The sequence below is a fragment of the Triticum urartu genome, chromosome 2 (assembly GCF_003073215.2).
Source record: "Triticum urartu cultivar G1812 chromosome 2, Tu2.1, whole genome shotgun sequence".
Lineage (NCBI taxonomy): Eukaryota > Viridiplantae > Streptophyta > Magnoliopsida > Poales > Poaceae > Triticum > Triticum urartu.
This window is the reverse complement of record NC_053023.1, coordinates 664,110,808-664,129,777: the sequence shown is the minus strand read 5'-3', so window position 1 is coordinate 664,129,777 and position 18,970 is coordinate 664,110,808. Positions and strand designations below refer to the sequence as shown.

The window sequence follows — 18,970 nt, the reverse complement described above, 5'->3', positions numbered from 1 at the left end:
CGTCCGCTCGCGCCGCCCTCCGTGATCCTCACTGGCTTGCGGCGATGCAGGAAGAGTTCGATGCTCTTCTACGGAACCACACCTGGACACTGGTTCCCCGGCCTCCTCGCGCCAACGTCATCACCAGCAAGTGAGTCTTTCGCCATAAGACCCGCTCGGATGGTACTCTCGAGCGCTACAAGGCTCGCTGGGTGATCCGTGGTTTCCGCCAGCGCGCTAGAGTGGACTTCACTGAGACGTTTGCCCCGGTTGTAAAACCGGGCATGATCCGCACCGTCCTCCAGCTTGCCGTGTCCCGCGGCGGGCCCGTTCACCAGATGAATGTCTCCAACGCCTTTCTCCACGGCCATCTTGAGGAGCAGGTGTATTGTGAGAAACCCACCGGTTTCGTCGACGCCTCACTTCCTGGCCATGTGTGTCTGCTGTCCCGCTCTCTTTACGGGCTCAAGCAGGCACCCCGCGCCTGGTACCAGCGGATCACCGGGTTTCTTCAGACACTGGGCTTCAGCGTCACTCGCTCGGACGCCTCACTGTTTGTCTATCGCCACGGTGACACGACTGCATATTTGCTTCTTTACGTCGATGACATCATCCTGACGGCCTCCTCCGCAGCTCTTCTTCAGCAGATTACTCTCCGGCTGCGTGACGAGTTTGCCATTAAGGACTTGGGTGCTCTACATTATTTCCTTGGCATTGAGGTCGTTCGGCGTCCGGATGGTTTCTTTCTTCATCAGCAGAAGTATGCACATGAGCTTCTTGAGCGTGCTGGCATGCTCAACTGTCACCCCGTTGCTACTCCTGTTGACACGAAGGCCAAGGTCTCTGCTCTTGAGGGCTCGCCTACGTCGGATGCTCCTTTCTACCGGTCTATCATCGGCGCTCTTCAGTATTTGACTCTCACCAGACCGGATATTCAGTATGCTGTTCAGCAGGTGTGTCTCCACATGCACGCCCCTCGTGGCTCCCATTTGACTCTTGTGAAGCGGATCATTCGTTACATCCGCAGCACGATGACCCTCGGATTGACACTCACGGCGTCTACTTCTCTGGAGATGGTGGCCTACTCCGATGCAGACTGGGCTGGCTGCCCTGATACTTGTCGGTCCACCTCCGGCTACTGCGTCTACCTCGGTCCTTCACTCGTCTAGTGGTCGTCAAAGCGACAACCCATGGTTTCGCGCTCCAGCGCGGAGGCTGAGTACCGAGCTGTGGCCAACGCTGTTGCCGAGTGCACCTGGCTACGACAGTTACTTCAGGAGCTGCATCACGACGTCTCCCAGGCTACGATTGTCTACCGCGACAACGTTTCTGCGGTGTACCTCTCCGCCAACCCCGTTCATCATCGCCGGACCAAACACATTGAGCTGGACATTCACTTTGTGCGCGAGCAGGTGGATCTTGGACGTATTCGGGTTCTCCATGTGCCGACTGCACAACAGTTCGCCGATGTGATGACGAAGGGACTGCCGACTTCTACCTTCGAGGAGTTCCGGGGGGGTGTTAAGTATATTGTGTGCGTGTATATTTGTGTGTAGGGCCCACCTCCTGTTTCCTTTGTATAGTTGAGGTTGTGGCCCACCTCTGTACTTATATATACGTGTCTGGTGCACCGATCAATACATCGAGATTGCACAGCCCATAACTTGTCCTTCTACATATAGCTCTCTACAACAAGATGCAATGTAGCATCTCAAAGAGAGCCCGTAGTGGACTTGTCAGCAGGGAGTCATTGCTTCGGCTCATAAGTAACTTGTTTATAGTTTGTTTGTATCGTAGGCGTCATCTGATAAATTTAGGTCCCTCACCTTCGGCTGCCATCTTGGCGCTGAGAGGTGGGGGGACCTCAGATCTTCAAGGCATCTATGTTCTTCCTGCACATCTAGTGATCGTCATACTTTTATGAGAATAAATTTCTTCTCGTTCTTTTGGCGATATCATGCGGTTAGAGAGTTTTCCATCCTTGCAGATCTGATGAGTTTATGTTGATATGTCAAGGTTTTTTCTGTTGGTTTGGTTCTTTATGAAGGTGATTTTTTTTTCATCGACACCATAGTGAAGATATAGTAATTCGACGACCTGCGCTTCTAGGGGATCAACCCCTGTCCAAGTACGATCAAGGCTTCTTATCTTTTTGGATGAGTGACTCTAGGCGCTTTCAAAAACAATTATCGGTAATGTTCTTGCGGGTGAAAGAGTGACAAACGTCGTTCCTCCAGTCCAATTACAGCCCCTTTACCGAAATCTTTGCAATATTTCTTCAAGCAGAGATAGATACCGTGAAGAAGGTTTTTTCAAGAGATTTCACTGTAATTCTTTTCATAGGCGTTAGTTTGTATTTTCTTGGATCTTAGGTCCAATTTAGTGTACCTGTAATTGTTATGAGTAAGAATAAAGTAACAAGTGTTAAAGAAAAGAGTTAGTCTGTATCCAACAGCATGTGGATTTTGAGCAATAAAACTTCGTGGTACCCTAAAAAAAGTAGTTTGTTCGCTTCGATTTTTCCATTTTGTTTTCACATTTTTTTTGTGGTCTTAGTTCAAATTTAAACTAAAACCATGACAAGAATTATGAAATGGAGGAAGTATTTCAGAAACTATGCAACATATTTTTTCTAAATGTTCACCGCAAATTAAAATGTCCTTGCAGTGTAACAATTTTTTGGTGCATTATTTTCGAAAACATTGTGACATATTCAGACGTTCAAAAATATGATCATGGCAATCTAAATATATATTCATGAAAATGAACAAAAAAAATTCACGTTGTTTTAAAATATTCATATGGTTCAAAATTTGGTTTAGCACATTTATAAAAATGTTCACACATTTTAAAATATGTTTCATGACAGTTTTTTTAAAATCATAAATTTAAAAAATTTGTCAACTCAGTTTTACAAAAACTTTCATGACATATAAAAGAATGTTTGTGCTATTGTAAAACAATGTTGCAACATATAATAAAATGTTTGCACATTTAGAAAAATATTGATGACACTTTTGAAAAATGTTCAAACATGTGTTTGTAAATGTTCACCATGTATTAAAAGAAATTTAATTCTAATTTTGCAAATGTTTAACATGTACTGTGATAAAGGATCTACGTATATGTGAAAAATGTACAACCTATACACATAAATTGTTCAACGTGTGCGAACCAACCTGTGGTTCGATGGTTAGAGGGACAGTGGTATCCCCAGTCCACCAGGGTTCAAGTCCCGGTGCTCGCATTATTCCTGAATTGATTTCAGGATTTCCGGCGATGCGCTTTCAGTGAGAGAAGACGTTTCTGTCGACGATGAGGCGCCTACGATGAGTGTATGTGCGTATGTATGAGCGCTTGCATATGTACTGTGTTTAAAAATATATATTTGTTCAACACGTATTTTTGAAAATTGACCCGTATTTGGAAAATAGAAAAAAGAAAGAAAACCAATAAAAAAAGGAATGAATTAAAGAATCCCCAAACTAAACCATAAGAGAAAACCAAAAGAGAACAATTGCACGAAAGGTCCTAAAAACGGCCCAACCCAGCTTTATGGAAGCTTCCCATAAATTGCTTCTTGAGTCGACCCACTTCAATGCTCGAGCAATTGAAATTCCTAGGGAGTTGTACGTTTGTGCATTGATTAGATTGTTCATTTTTTGAAGCTGCAGATGCATGCCACATTTGCAAAAGACCCCGCTGTATGCTAAACATCCTGAGCGCCTTCCCTAATGTGAAAGAAATCTAAAACTATTATAGCCTTGACTATAGCCTTGCACAACGCAAGAACACTTCCTGAGCATCCCCGTAAAAACATTTAAATATGATGTAACATTTCAATCACACTTGCACAACCAAAGTTTGGGCATGCAACACATCCCTGTTCATTGAAATGTTCCGCAAAGATACAATATGAAACTGAACACAATCAACAAATGAGAATAACATATGCAACAATGAGATTCACAAACATTCATTTTTCGAAATACACATCCATAATCATTGCAACATATGTTGGAACCTTCAGAGTGGATAAGGACACGAAAGTGCTCTTTTGATCCCGAGCTCATATGCTCCCGCATGAATAGTAAAATAAAAAAATAGTTAAAAAATTCAAAAAAAAACTGATTTTTTTTGATAGAAATTGATGAATGTTCTAATTGCGTGCAAAATTTCAGGTTGAAATGACATTCGTGTAGGTCTGGGCAAAAATAACAAAATTGATGCTCCAAAATGCTTCCAAGAATAGTCTTTTTGGACCATTGATTTTATTTTTTTGCCCAGACCTCCACGAATGTCATTTCAACTTGAAATTTTACACGCAATTAGAGAATTTATCAATGTTCATCACAAAAAAAAATCAGATTTTTTTTAAGTTTTTAACATTTTTTTTTCAATTTTACTGTTCGTGCGGGAGTATATGAGCTCGGGATCAAATACTCCATGTCCATAAGGACACATGTTTTTGTGCACCGGCCTTTGGTGATTCAGGCTCGCTTGAACCCTTCGAAGCTAGACAAGTTGACCCCAAACTCATTGCCCTCAACCCACCATCTTTCATGTGCTCGAGAACTCAGTAAACTTCTGCATCGAGCTTCGGTCTCCATGGAGGATATGGGAGTGAGATCTGTAAGCTTGATGCAAGGCTACGTGAGAGAGTGCGAGAGAGGGTGAGGCTCGAGCACCCATGGAAGTGAAGTAGACAATCAGTCTCCGTCACGGGGTTTCCATGCCGACCTCCTAAATAGAGCAAATAGGATGGATACATGATGAAAAACACACCAAAGAAGTTGAAAAATGGAAGGCATTTGTTTAGAGGATGAGCGAGTAGTCTGGGCACTGGAGTTCTGTTCAAAAACCTTATACGACCGAGAAAGAACGACACAACATGTTGGAATCTAATAAACTGCTCTATTGGGTGAAGGGAATCATTTCTCTAGAAAAATATATAGCTGAAGAAAAAGAGAATATGAAAAGGAGAACAAGGAAAACAAAGAAGAAAAACAAGTGGACTTGTAGCAAAACAAACCACAGGCAGAAAACTGAGGACCATGTTGTCCCTCCTGCCTCTTCGCTTGCCGTCCCCCGTAGCCAGCACGCTCCCAGGCGCCGCCTACCTCCTCCCCGGCCTCGCCAGGATTCCCATCCTCCGAACCCCACCGCGAGCCAGCATGAGCGCGGCCGCCTCCACGCCGGACGCAGTCCCGTCTCCCGCCGCCGCCGCCGCCGCTGTCGGCGAGGAAGCGAGGAAGGAGGCCGAGGACGTGGTGGTGCAGTACGTGGTGCTGCGGCGCGACCTGGCGGACGCGTGGCCGCTGGGGAGCGTGGTGGCGCAGGGGTGCCACGCCGCCGTGGCCGCCGTCTGGGCGCACCGCGACCACCCGGACACCGCCGCCTACTGCGCGCCCGGCAACCTCGACAGCATGCACAAGGCATGTTCGACCTTTTGCCCCACCCGAACTCGCGCCCGTTGTTTGCCACTTCTCTCCCCTTATCTTCAGCGTCCGCATTTCGCTATTAAACAAATATGAATCTGCATCGCACCTCCCTCGAACAATAGTAGGCATTCGCATTTTTTTTCCACATAGGTTTGCTGGCTGATTAGCTCATGAAGCCATTCATTCATCTGCATTGCACCGTGATATTGTGATAGGGGCTGTGGAGGCTTTGACATCATATAATAAATACATTGTGTTCTTGTAGTTCCAGTTTGGAGGTGCTTCCTGTGACTTGAACATCGAAACTAGAAAGCCATGAATGCCGTAAACAAGGAGATGGTTCTGTGTACTCCTCTGAACTCGGGTACAATTACTGTATCTGAGACGATGCTTGTGATGACACAAGGTGGTTCTAGTATGTCCAGCCCACAAAATAAGTTTGGAAACCCCAAGTGGAATTCTCTGTTATGCTGGTGCTTAATTTTGTTTGGCTTAGATATTCCTGCACAAAGGAATTGAGCACGAATTTTTTAAATTCAGTACTTCTACCCTTCATTCCATTCTTCTTGCTACGGCCTGACTGGGCTATTATATAGTTTCATGTTCATTAATCCTTGTTTTGATCTGGGAACTTTTTGCAATCAGGTAACATTGGAGGTGAAAGGGGAGACACAGCTGAAGAACTTGGCTGAGAAACTGGAAGCAGCTGGTGTACGGCACAAGCTGTGGATAGAGCAGCCCGAGAACATCCCGACTTGCATAGCCACAGCACCCTGCCCAAAGTCGCAGGTAGCTTCGTTCTTTAGGAAGCTAAAACTTTGCAAATGACTGAAGAGTAATACCTATCCAGGTTGCTGATCTTGGTTGTTATGGGATGACATTAGTAGCTTTGCTGCATTGAGGTCACACATTTTAGTCCCATGTTATTGGTGATACCTGTTTCAGTCTTTCATCAACTGATTGTTCCTGTTTAAGAAATGGATGTGCTCGTATTGGCATGACAAATAATAGTGAATCGATGAGTTTTGTGTTGGATCCAACTGCTTGGCACCGTACTGATTGATTCTGTTCCAGCAATGAGTATACTGGGTTGGATATAGTGATGAGTCAGAATTTACGTCTTCAGTCTTTGATGATCTGGTGAATTTTTAGCCAGCATGTTTTTTTTTTCTGAGGAGCCTTCATGGAGGTTACTCCTCTACTGTCTTGAGTGTTGAATGCTCAAAGGTAATAACGAAGGGAAGACATCAATGCAGGTGTTTTGGTAAGTAAATTGCGCACTCATATACTATATGCACAAAGCAGTTCTTATCAAGCTTAAATTGCACTGATGACAATCATTCCAGGATCGTGATTAGAAAATGTCATTTTCTGTTGAGTAAAGTGAGTTGTAATATTGGACCGTGTTTTCATTTAAAATACTACTGTATTAAAAATTTAAAACTTGTGTTGACCAAACTGAGCTGGAAATAGTCCAAACCTCAAACTTTATGTTCATTCAACACATAAAGGATTGCATTCCAAACCTCAAGCTTTATGTTCATTCAACATATAAAGGATTACAATTTCACTCAAAATCCACTGCACTTACAAAAGCATCTGTAAGACTGTAACGAGTAAACAAAAATACAGAAGGAAAGTAAAAGCGCTCTTCTTTGTTTCTATGTACATCAATGCCCTATTGTACTACTATACACTACTGTATATATATATACCTCTTCAGACATATGTACACACCTGCAGAAACAGCAGCACCTAGGAGCATTTCATCTGAATACTTGAAGGATCAAACCACTTACAAAGTGGACCACCCTTAATGATGCTTGGGCGAATCTCTCCGTGGCGAGAAGAGCCGTCGTGGCGAAAGCATGGAGAGGAACCCCGGAGATGCGGAGCCGTTGAGTGAGTGGTAATCCGACATTGAGAAGCCCTCAGAGTTGTCGTGGGCACTCTTGCGTCCGGGAGTCATCCGCCCGGAGAAGGTGTTGTACTTGACCATCCTGGGCAGCCACCCCTTCTTCTTCTTGGCGTTGACGCCGGTGCCGTTCATCCTGGAGCTGAGGTAGGTACGCATGGCGTCAAGGCTCTGCTCGACGATGTCCATAGGCGGGCAGACGAGCGGGTTCCCGACGGCGCTGAACTTGTTGAGCTTGGCTAGGCAGCCCATGGAGTCTGGGAGCACGGAGATGGAGTTGTAGCTGATGTCAAGCTCCCGGAGCGAGGTGAGGAGCCCCAGGCCGTAGGGCAGCTCCCTAAGGAAGTGGAAGTTCTGGCTGACGTTGAGCACCTCGAGGTTGACGAGGTTCTCGAGGCCCTCGGGGAGGGCGCGGATGCAGTTGAGGCGCGCGTCCAGGGCCCGCAGCGCCGTCATGTGGGACGTGGAGAAGGGGAGGCTGGTGAGCTTGTTGGAGTTGACGGAGAGCCTCCGGAGGCTGTGGAGCTCGAAGCCCAGCGTGTCCGGCAGCCGCGTCAGCTGGTTGAAGTTGGCGTTCAGCTCCTCCAGCGCACTGCACCCATGCCAACGTCACACAGGTTAGTCAAAGGCATTCCTAGTTGTGCTCGGTGGTTTTCTTTATTTATAAAGCAGGGCGAAAGCCTTTTTCGGTAAAAGCATTCCTAATTTTCCTACCCTAGTAGCTTATGGGTGTTGTTGGCGAGTGAGCGAGAATTGCGGGTGGCAGCGCGCTTACCGGCACTCCTCGATGGTGGCGGGAAGGGACTGGAGCAGGTTGCCGGAGACGTTGAGGACCCGGAGCTTGGAGAGGCAGCCGATGGAGTTGGGCAGCGACTTGAGCTGGTTGGAGCGCACGTCCAGCACCACCACGTTCAGCAGCCGCGCGATCATTGACTCTGGAATGCTCTGCAGTTTTTAAAACACATCGTGTCAGGACGTGAGCCTGTGACGATCGAAGCGGCATATCCCCAGGAAAAATGCTTCAGGATGTAGACACCATGATACTCTTTGCCCCTGAGTCGACAAGGGCCGTGAGAAGGGACATCGTGGAAGAAGATAGTAAAAGATTGCCATGGGTGATACTATATGGCAGTGCTGGAGCATATACTAGTCGTCCAGTTGAGTACGTGACTAGGCTTCATGTATTAATAATCGGCCTTGCTTATCTTATCATCATATATGGTAGAAGAAAAATGACACCGCCGTTTGTAGATACGTTCTTGCTAGTTATCCATTCAAAACGGACGGAGCAAGAGACAAGGATGAGCGTTTCAGAAGACAAAACGATGGAGGCAAACTGACAAGAAAAAGTCTATACTAGACGATGGAGGCAAACTGACAAGAAAAAGTCTAATAACCGGTAGTACTCCTTTTCTTCGCATCAGGTCTATACTAGACGATTGTTCAAAAACAAGTGATTAGCAGAATTGTCGACGAAGGACGTAAAAGATAGTCGTGACACAAGAAAAATAACATACCTCGAGATTGTTGTTGGAGAGGTCCAAGGTGGTGATGTGGCCAAGGGACATGGTGAGGTGCGGGATAGTGTCCATGGACAGGCCGCTCATGTCGAGCTTCTTCTCCTTGACCTCCTGCTCATGCTCTCCATGCTGCAACCCTCCTCCTGCGCCTGCCCCGAACGGCACGACGTTGGCATGCCCGTGCCCATGCCCATGCCTTGATCTCCTCTCTGCCATGTCCCTCATGCTACTGGCTTCTCCCACGTCTGGTGCGTCGATGTATCAATTTAAACTGCAAAGAGATTGTGCCGTTGGTAACATATCAGATCAAGGAGACTTCTGACACACCAGCGATTAGTATAATTAAGCCAAAGGTGTACGTTGAACAGTATGCGAGTAATTAAAGATTGACACACACATGAGGCATGAGGCGGAGACCTGTACCAACAAGGAAGCACAAGGACGGCCAGCATTAACTGCATGTTGCAATCAGAAATGCCGACTAGTGCTACCGCTAAGTCCAGTCATCGCAAATATAGGGGAAATAATACTTTCTGGTGTGGCTTAAGTTAAGTCTAGCTAGTCATCGCAAATATAGAGGAAATAATACTTTCTGGTGTGGCTTTAGCTAAGTCTAGCTAGTCATCGCAAATATAGAGGAAATAATACTTTCTGGTGTGGCTTAAGTTAAGTCTAGTCATTGCAAACATAGAGGAAATAAGTACTTTCTGGTGTGGCTTAAGAAGAAGGAAAAAGGGTTGGTGGGTGATACGTAGCGCAAGTGGCACACTGGTGGTGATAGAAAAGGGGTTTTCTCTAACTGTAGCCAGTGTTTGTTGCTAGGCAACCTCAAGCTGCATCTAACGTTGCGAGCCCATCGGTCGTGCGCCGTGTTCTCCTGCAGTTTCATGGTGAGAGCACACACTCAATTTCGCAAAGAAGAAGAAAACGGAATGAACAAATGAGGCTGAGGTGAATCACTCTCATCGTGCCTACATCGATCGCCAACGAGAGCGTTGAAACCCAACTAACGGACCAAGCTAACCAATGAAAAGTTAATAACATGCTCCTTGATTCCTTCTGTATGCTGTTTTTTTTCCCTAGCAGAAGTTCCAAAACTTAGCTATCAAAAGCAAGAAAATGCATGGTGATTGTCAACAAATAGATTAACCAAGTGAAAAGAGTGGAAGAAGATTGATTTCTCAAAGTAGTACTTGTGGGTTAACGGAAACCGCGGTGAGCGACCACCTCCCCAAAAGAGGTTGTTGACCACAAGAGTATTCTCGGAAGAAAGCGAGTTGAGGCAGTACGTAACACAGGGTGAGAAGCTTGTCACAATCTGCTCTCTTCCTCTCAGAAGAACAAATTGAGATCGCAGGTAAAGAAAAACAAATTGAGATAGAAGAAAACTGCAAGAACAATCCAGCATGCAGAGAAGAGAGAGAGAGAGAGAGAGGAAAACTAGAACAAGAGCGGTTCTGGCTGGAGCAGATCGATCGATGCATATGCATGCCAGCAAAACCCCATCAAATCAACCAAGATCGAAGCATGAATAAAACTCTCACCTCACCTGAAGGCGGTGTTAGTTCCTGCCGAGAAGGAGTCTGCAAGCTGCAACAAGTAAGGCAGCAGCAGCAGACGCAGCTGCAGTTGGAGGCGAAGAGAGAGGGAGGGAGCTGGAGCTTGGAGCTGGAGAGGAGGAGATGGGCAAGGCGAGGCGAGGTGAGGTGAGGAAGGTGCTGACCCTTACAAGCATAGGCTTTGGCATATAAGTAGCGGGAGGTGGAGAGGTGAGGGACGGGGAGGCAACCGATCTAGCGGAGGGCTGACCCTGCGAACCCTCTCCACACCCTGCAGCGTCCATGCTTGTGTGTGTGACTGGCTAGCTTGCTTAATTATCTAAGCTAGGATCTGATTTATTTTTCCTTTGTAGAGAAAAGATGGCTGAAAGTACTAGTGCGAGTGACTCCAAGTCTCGGCCGACCCGGTACGGCCGTACGTACGTACTATACGTCTATACGTACACATCTCATCTCCCTCCTCTCTCTCTCTGCATATTATTTGCCAGTTTGGGCGGCTGCTTAATTTTGGAAGGTCAAGCGCATCGGATAACGGAAGAGGAAGGGAGATGGAAGATGCCATGCCACAGCGGGCCAATGGGGGTTACATCTCCATCAGAAGTTCATCGGGACTGCTAAACGTACAGCTAGCTAGCACGACTATGATGAGTATGGATACGCGAGTCTTGAGATGTGATAGTAGGTGCAAATGGATAATCCCTCGTTTTCAAGTTTCAAGGTCTACATGCATTTCCTAGTCAACCTTGTTTGCAAATCTGGAAAACAAATATTGACCAAAAATACAAAGTAGGGGCCGGATGCGTGTAAACTTTTGTAAAGAAAACTATGATCGTTTAGTTGAAAATAGAAGTGAAGATGTGTCTTTGGCGGATCTTTGTGGAATTCGTTTGTGTTGGAAATACGAGCAATTTACCAAATAATTTTACTAACGGAAATGCTAGATAAAGCATCAATAATATAGCAGAGATAAAGCAAGTCATGCAATCTGACAGAGAGAAGGTAAATAGCATCTGCATATATGAACTTAAACTGAACACATCTAGAACATACACTAGATCAAGTTGCATATATGAAGTAGAACCTAACATATGTAGGGCAGACACTAGAACAAGGAACTGTGGCAGAACCTCTAACAGAAAGAGCAAGAACACGTACGGGACAACAGCGGCAGCAGTAGCACTGGACTTGGGGTCGGTGTCCTCGCCAGCCATGTCGTTGAGGAGGTTGTCGACGTCGGGGAAGAAGTCATTGTCGGGGAAGTAGTCATAGGAGTCCGGGGCGTCCGTGACGAAGAAGTCAGTAGTCGCGCAAAGCGCTCCCCAAAAACCTTATCACCCTTCTCCCGTACATGACTCAAAGAGGTGCGGTTTCGGAGGCCTACTGTCCCGACCCGCGGTGCACGCCGCAAGCCGGGATGGGGAAAAACGTAGCAGCAGCGCAGTGCTCAGAAACTTGGTGGTGAAAGGGAGATGATCTTTTGGTGCATCTCTCTGGGAGGAGCGACCTTCTTAATAGGCACAGGAGAAGAAGGCGAGAGGGCAGCGACGGGAGATGAAACGAAGAGAGGGAGGTGAAGTGAACAGCCAGCAGCCGAAGGGATGCGTCGTTCGCATTCAGTCTCCACTATAGCAAAAATCTTTTCAACTTCCATGTGACCTTTCGTATACCAGTCGTGTGTGGCAAAAATTTAGACATCGTCTCGGCTCATTCCCGCAATCCGCGGCGCTTGTGACGAGGCAGGCGGCGGCGGAGGAGCGCACGTGAATGTCTCTCTTATTCTCATGCTCATACATATGGGGAAACATCCTCCCTTATAAGGAGGTCCAACTCCCACCAAACTAGCAATGTGGGACTAAACTTTAGTTCCACCTCTTGCCTTGCACGAATGGGCTGCGTGGGCCTCTAGGATTTATTAGGAATTCCTGAAAATGCTATTGGGCTGGCCCAAAATAGACAAAATTCCAGCAATCCCCCACCAGATCCCAGAGGCACACAAAATTTGCCTTTGATTCCAAAACACTGTTTTATATACCGGTACTGCAGTGGAGACTGTTAAGTTGAAATTCCACCTAGAACTCTATGCTACACTAGTAAGGAACTTGAACGGTGGACTCGGCCTTGAGCTGCAAGTTTTCTGCGAATCTAGCTTCACACAAAGCCTTGACTGATACTTTGCTACCGTGGGTCTTCCCTGCGGGTGGAGCTTATGCGTCATACTCCGAGACCTTTCATGAGTTTACTAGAGATAACCCTACTCTCATAGATTGCGACGTTTAACAATCAGACTCATATAGGTGTGTTCTTCAAAAGATATTATGCAGGACAACATCTTTGCTTCAGTGAGCCACTTAGAACACATTAAGATATACATCAACCTGCCATGCAGATTTAGGAGAGTATTGCATCTTCATGGAGTGGTATTGTTAATATTAAGGATACTCTACTCTCAGTTGACCAACAACTTGTCTTCCACATCTAATTCACGGGATCTCCGATCACATAGACTAGGTTACCACTATGAACAACTCATATTGTGGGTCTCATACCCATCTCCCTCGATGCATTATCTATCACATTACGTGATAGACCCTTAGTAAAAGGATCTACTAGATTTTTAGATGTTTGGATATAATCCAATGCAATAACTCTGGAGTTTCTCATTTTTCTGACAAACTTTAACCTTCTCTGAATGTGTCTTGACGATTTCATGTTATCCTCTGAGCTACTCACTTTCGTGATCATAGTTTGATTGTCGCAGTTTATAAGGATACCCCGTACAGGTTTCTCAACAACCGGCAAGTCATTCAAGAGCCGACGAAGCCAATCTGCTTCGACCGTAGCTGTATCTAGCGCTGTGAGTTCTGCTTCCATAGTTGACCTCATTAAGATGGTCTGCTTGCAAGACTTCCAAGAAACAGCGCCACCTCCATGAGTGAATACATATCCGTTCGTCTCCTTTATCTCATTAGCATATGAGATCCAGTTTGAGTCACTATACCCTTCAAGCACCTTTGGGTGCCCAGTGTAGTGAATTCCATAATTCACAGTGCCTTTCAAATAACGCAAAACTCTCTCTAGAGCTTTGCAATGCACATCTCCTGGTTTTGAGACAAACCGACTCAGCTTGCTAACAGCAAAAGAGATGTCAGGTCTTGTAGCACTGGCGAAGTACATAAGCGAGCCAATAATCTAAGAATATTTCAATTGATCTTTAGCAATTCTTCGATTCTTTCGAAGCAACACACTAGCATCATATGGTGTTGGAGAGGGCTTGCAGTCACTATAGCCAAAGCGACTCAAGATCTTTTCCACATAGTGAGATTGAAGCAATGTAATCCCACCATCATCTTCTCTCAACAACTTGATGTTCAGAATGACATCAGCCACACCTAAATCCTTCATCTCAAAACAACGAGATAGGAAATCCTTGACCTCCTTAATAACATTCAGATTTGTTCCGAAAATCTGTATGTCATCAACATACAAGCAAATGATAACTCCCTGGCCCCCACCATGGTGATGGTACACACATTTATCAGCTTCGTTTACAACAAAGCCTGCAGCTGTTAAAGTTCTTTCAAACTTCTCATGCCACTGCTTGGGTGCTGGCTTAAGTCCATACAAAGACTTCAACAAGTTGCACACTTTTCCTTCCTGACCATCTACTACAAACCCATCTGGTTGCTCCATGTAAATTTCCTTATCCAACTCTCCATTTAGGAAAGAAGTCTTAACATCCATCTGATGAACGTGAAGACCATGTGAGGCCGCTAGAGGAAGTAGTACTCGAATAGTGGTCAGTCGAGCCACATGTGAGTAAGTATCAAAGAAGTCTTCTCCTTCATTTTGGGTATAACCCTTGGCCACGAGATGTGCCATGTATTTCTCAATAGTACCATCAGGCCTAAGTTTCTTCTTGAATACCCATTTGCACCCTATAGGTTTGCACCCATAAGGACGATCAGTGGTCTCCCAAGTTTCATTTGCCAGGATGGAATCCATCTCACTACGGACCGCTTCCTTCCAGTAGTCAGCATCTTCAGATGCATAGACCTCTAAAATAGAACTGGGAGTGTCATCTATGAGATACACAAGAAAATCATCACAAAAGGACTTTGCAGTCCTCTGTCTGTTGCTCCTAGTGAGAACTTCATTGTTCTTCTCCACAGGACTTTCAAAGTGTTTCATCAAAATGAAAGGTTCAGTAATTGTAACTGGGTCCTGATTCGGTGAACTAGGCATCTCCTGATTAGATGAGGTAGTCACATCCTTCGTGGGAAAGATATCTTCAAAGAAAGTCGCATCATTCGACTCCATGATCATACCGACATGCATGTCAGGTACCTCAGATTTTACAACCAAGAATCTATACCCAATGCTATGGAAAGCATATCGCAGGAAAACACAATCCACAGTCTTTGGTCCAAGCTTCCGCTTCTTTGGAATTGGAACATTGACTTTCGCCAAACAACCCCATGTTCGTAGATAAGAGAGCTTTAACCTTTTGTTCTCCCATTCCTTGAATGGAGTTATCTCTTTGTTCTTTGTGGGAACTCGGTTTAGGACATGACATGCCGTCAATATCGCCTCCCCCACCATGCCTTGGAGAGACCCGATGTGTCTAACATGGCGTTAACCAAATCAGTTAGAGTACGGTTCTTTATTTCGGCCACCCCATTTGACTGCGGTGAATAGGGAGCATCCTCTCATGGATTATACCATATTCCGCACAAAAGGAATCAAATTCATTTGAGAAATACTCTCCACCACGATTGGACCTAAGCCTCTTGATCTTTCGATCAAGTTGGTTTTCCGCTTCAACTTTATAGATCTTGAAATAGTTCAAAGCCTCATCCTTAGATTTCAGAAGATACACATGACAATATCTAGTGGATTCATCAATTAAGGTCATAAAATACTTCTTTCCACCTTTTGTCAAAGCACCATTCATTTCACATAGATCTGAATGTATGAGCTCTAGTGGTGCAAGATTTCTCATTTCTGCAGTCACATGAGACTTACGCGGTTGCTTAGCTTGCACACACACTTGACACTTAGATCCCTTGACAGTGGTGAAACTAGGGATTAAGTTCAACTTCACTAGTCACGACATGCAACCAAAGTTAATATGACAAAGACGTGAATGCCACACATTTGATTCACTATTGTCGCAAACATGATTAACAACTTTATTGCAAACGTCTGATAAGGATAAACGAAACAAGCCTCCTGACTCATAAACTTTACCAACAAAGGTTCCATACTTGGATATTACAAATTTATTCAACTCAAAGACAAGCTTGTAGCCATCTCTACATAGAAGAGATCCGCTAACAAGATTCTTATTGATGGAGGGGACATAATGCATGTTCTTCAGCCGCACGATCTTCCCCGAAGTAAACTTCAGACAGACCGTGCCAACACCACGAACAGAAGCACTTGAACCATTGCCCATCAGCATGGTAGAAGTCCCTGCGGTCTGATAAGACGAAAACATAGAAATATCACCGCATACATGCACCTTAGCACCTGTGTCAATCAACCAATCAGGAGAATGACATACTAAAAGAATGGTGGGAAATATACCATACCCAACATCCTTCATGTCATTGTCTCCAATGACAACATTAACGGTCTTTCCACCTTTCCCAAGATGATGCTTGTCATAGCGATTAGGGCAACTAGGAGCCCAATGATCAGGATCTCCACACACATGACAAACACCTTTCTTCTTGTCATTCTTCTTCTTGAAGTTTGTATGCTGCACAGCCTTGTTCTTCCCATCAAACCTTGCTTTACCATCAAACTTGCCCTTATTCTTGAACTTGTGGGGCTGGAAGTTCTTCTTCTGTACCAGATTGGCACTAGATCCTCCCTCAATACCTCGAGTATGTGTGTCCTTTGCTCCCGCCTTTTCTTCCACATCAAGAGTACCAATGAGATCCGGAACAGAAAACTCCTGTCTCTTATGCTTCAGTAAGGTAGCAAAGTTCCTCCAGGAAGGAGGAAGCTTAGTGATGATACCTCCGGCAACAAACTTGTCCGGTAGCATACACTTGAAGTTCTCAAGTTCTCTAGCAAATGATTGTATATCATGAGCTTGTTCAACCACAGAGCGCTCTTCAGTCATCTTGTAATCGTAGAATTGCTCCGTGATGTACAGCTCAGTGCCAGCATCTGAGACCCCAAACTTGTCCTCGAGTGCATCCCACATATCTTTTCCATTATCAATTGACGCATAAGCATCAACTATGTTCTCATCAAGAACACTCAAGAGAGCAACCTTAAACAGGGTATCCATTTTTGGAAAAGCTTGTTCCTATTGAGCATCATATTCTCCTTAAGGTTTGTCAAGAGTGGCGTCATAGCAACTCATGGTTTGAAACCATAAGACTGCTCTCACACGCCACCTCTTATAGTGGATACCCTCAAACATAGGAGGTCTCATGGAAGCAGCAAAACCAATCGGGGTAAATTAACTATATAAGGTTTTTGGGTTGTTGGAAATATGAGCAATTTACCAAATAATTTTACTAACAAAAATACTAGACAAAGCATGAATAATATAGCAGAGATAAAGCAAGTCATGCAATCTGACAGAGAGAAGGTAAATAACATCTGCATATATGAACTTGAACTGAACACATCTAGAACAGACACTAGATCAAGTTGCATATATGAAGTAGAACCTAACATATGTAGGGCGGACACTAGAACAAGGAACTGTGGCAGGACCTCTAACAGAAAGAGCAAGAACACGTATGGGACAGTAGCGGCAGCAGTAGCACTGGACTTGGGGTCGGTGTCCTCGCCAGCCATCTCGTTGAGGAGGTTGTCGACATTGGGGAAGAAGTCGTCGTTGGGGAAGTAGTCATCGGAGTCCGGGGCGTCCGTGACAAAGAAGTCAGTAGTCGCACAGAGCGCTCCCCAAAAACCTTATCACCACTCTCCCATACAGGACTCAAAGAGGTGCGGTTTCAGAGGCCTACTGTCCCGACCTGCGGTGCACGCCGCAAGCCGGGATGGGGAAGAACGTAGTAGCAGCGCAGTGCTCATGAACTTGGTGGCGAAAGGGAGATGATCTTCTGGTGCGTCTCTCTGGATGCACCGTTCGCATTATGTCTCCACTATAGCAAAAATCTTTTCAACTTCCGTGTGACCTTTCATATACCAGTCGTGCGTGGCAAAAATTTAGACATCGGCTCAGCTCATTCCCGCAACCCGTGGTGCGTCGTGACGAGGCGGGCGACGGAGGAGCGCGCGTGAATGTCCCTCTTTTCTCATGCTCATACATGTGGGGAAACATCCTTCCTTATAAGGAGGTCCAACTCCCACCAAACTAGCAATGTGGGACTAAACTTTAGTTCCACCTCTTGACTTGCATGAATGGGCTGCGTGGGCCTCTAGGATTTATTAGGAATTCCTGAAAATGCTATTGGGCTGGCCCAAAATAGACAAAATTCCAGTAGTTTGGATAAGGGTCCCCTAATACACTGCTGAGTGTCATCGGGCCATTGGCAAATGGGCCTGCTTGGAACCTGTCCCACGTATCAGTGGTCCAATGGCACCTTGCAGTATGTCAGGGGATCTGCGTCTGATTCGTTGTGTTGGTCTTCCGTAGAACTATTTAGATTCAATCTTTTTTAGGGTGTTTGGATTCAATCTTTGTTCGTGTGTTTTCATGTTGCTTGGATCCTTCCGATCTATGCTACTCTTCATCAACGATGGTGTTGTTATGGCGTGCTAGTCCTATGAGCTATGAGGCCTTAGCACAACGACTTCCCAAATGTCTACTACAACAAGATTTATCTGGCTCTGGTGAGGGATGTGTGATGATGGCGGCGCATGAGGGAGTCCTGGATTAGGGGGTGTCCGGATGGCCGGACTATACCTTCAGCCGGACTCCTAGACTATGAAGATACAAGATTGAAGACTTCGTCCCGTGTCCGGAAGGGACTTTCCTTGGCGTGGAAGGCAAGCTTGGCGATACGGATATGCAGATCTCCTACCATTGTAACCAACTTTGTGTAACCCTAACCCTCTCCGGTGTCTATATAAACCGGAGGGTTTTAGTCCGTAGGACAACATACACAACACAATCATACCATAGGCTAGCTTCTAGGGTTTAGCCTCTCTGATCTCGTGGTAGATCTACTCTTGTACTACCCATATCATCAATATTAATCAAGCAGGACGTAGGGTTTTACCTCCATCGAGAGGGCCCGAACCTGGGTAAAACTTCGTGTCCCTTGCCTCCTGTTACCATCCGGCCTAGACGCACAGTTCGGGACCCCCTACCCGAGATCCGCCGGTTTTGACACCGACATTGGTGCTTTCATTGAGAGTTCCTCTGTGTCGTCGCCGTCAGGCTTGATGGCTCCTACGATCATCAATGGCGATGCAGTCCAGGGTGAGACCTTCCTCCCTGGACAGATCTTCGTCTTCGGCGGCTTCGCACTGCGGGCCAATTCACTTGGCCATCTGGAGCAGATCGAAAGCTAGGCCCCTGGCCGTCAGGTCAGATTTGGAAACTTAAACTACACGGCTGACATCCGC

General features: G+C 45.7%; 2 protein-coding genes across 4 annotated transcripts; one reads left to right on the top strand and one right to left on the bottom strand.

The window, feature by feature from the left end:
- The first annotated feature begins 4,990 nt into the window (after positions 1 to 4,990).
- On the top strand, positions 4,991 to 6,460 carry LOC125539563 (putative peptidyl-tRNA hydrolase PTRHD1). Its single transcript, XM_048703052.1, has 2 exons — positions 4,991 to 5,414; positions 6,066 to 6,460. The coding sequence occupies exons 1-2, from the start codon at positions 5,034 to 5,036 to the stop codon at positions 6,246 to 6,248; spliced, it is 564 nt and encodes a 187-aa protein (XP_048559009.1). The 5' UTR covers positions 4,991 to 5,033; the 3' UTR covers positions 6,249 to 6,460.
- Positions 6,461 to 6,933: 473 nt separating this feature from the next.
- LOC125539562 (plant intracellular Ras-group-related LRR protein 1-like) lies at positions 6,934 to 10,703 on the bottom strand. 3 transcript variants are annotated; one of them, XM_048703049.1, is made up of 4 exons: positions 10,400 to 10,703; positions 8,853 to 9,126; positions 8,111 to 8,280; positions 6,934 to 7,927 (listed from the first exon to the last, which is right to left on the bottom strand). In XM_048703049.1, the coding sequence occupies exons 2-4, from the start codon at positions 9,078 to 9,080 to the stop codon at positions 7,234 to 7,236; spliced, it is 1,092 nt and encodes a 363-aa protein (XP_048559006.1). In that variant the 5' UTR covers positions 9,081 to 9,126; positions 10,400 to 10,703; the 3' UTR covers positions 6,934 to 7,233. The 3 variants fall into 3 exon arrangements, with proteins under 3 accessions (XP_048559006.1, XP_048559007.1, XP_048559008.1); XM_048703050.1 differs by having other exon boundaries at positions 10,405 to 10,703; XM_048703051.1 differs by lacking the exon at positions 10,400 to 10,703 and adding an exon at positions 9,683 to 9,707.
- Positions 10,704 to 18,970: the final 8,267 nt, after the last annotated feature.

Excerpts from the sequence above, each read along its gene's own strand:
- LOC125539563 (XM_048703052.1), top strand. The coding sequence starts at position 5,034 with ATGTTGTCCCTCCTGCCTCTTCGCTTGCCGTCCCCCGTAGCCAGCACG. Across the intron at positions 5,415-6,065 it reads ACCTCGACAGCATGCACAAG|GTAACATTGGAGGTGAAAGG; the intron begins GCATGTTCGACC and ends TTTTGCAATCAG.
- LOC125539562 (XM_048703049.1), bottom strand. The coding sequence starts at position 9,080 with ATGAGGGACATGGCAGAGAGGAGATCAAGGCATGGGCATGGGCACGGG. Across the intron at positions 8,281-8,852 it reads TCTCCAACAACAATCTCGAG|AGCATTCCAGAGTCAATGAT; the intron begins GTATGTTATTTT and ends TAAAAACTGCAG. Across the intron at positions 7,928-8,110 it reads GCCACCATCGAGGAGTGCCG|TGCGCTGGAGGAGCTGAACG; the intron begins GTAAGCGCGCTG and ends GCATGGGTGCAG.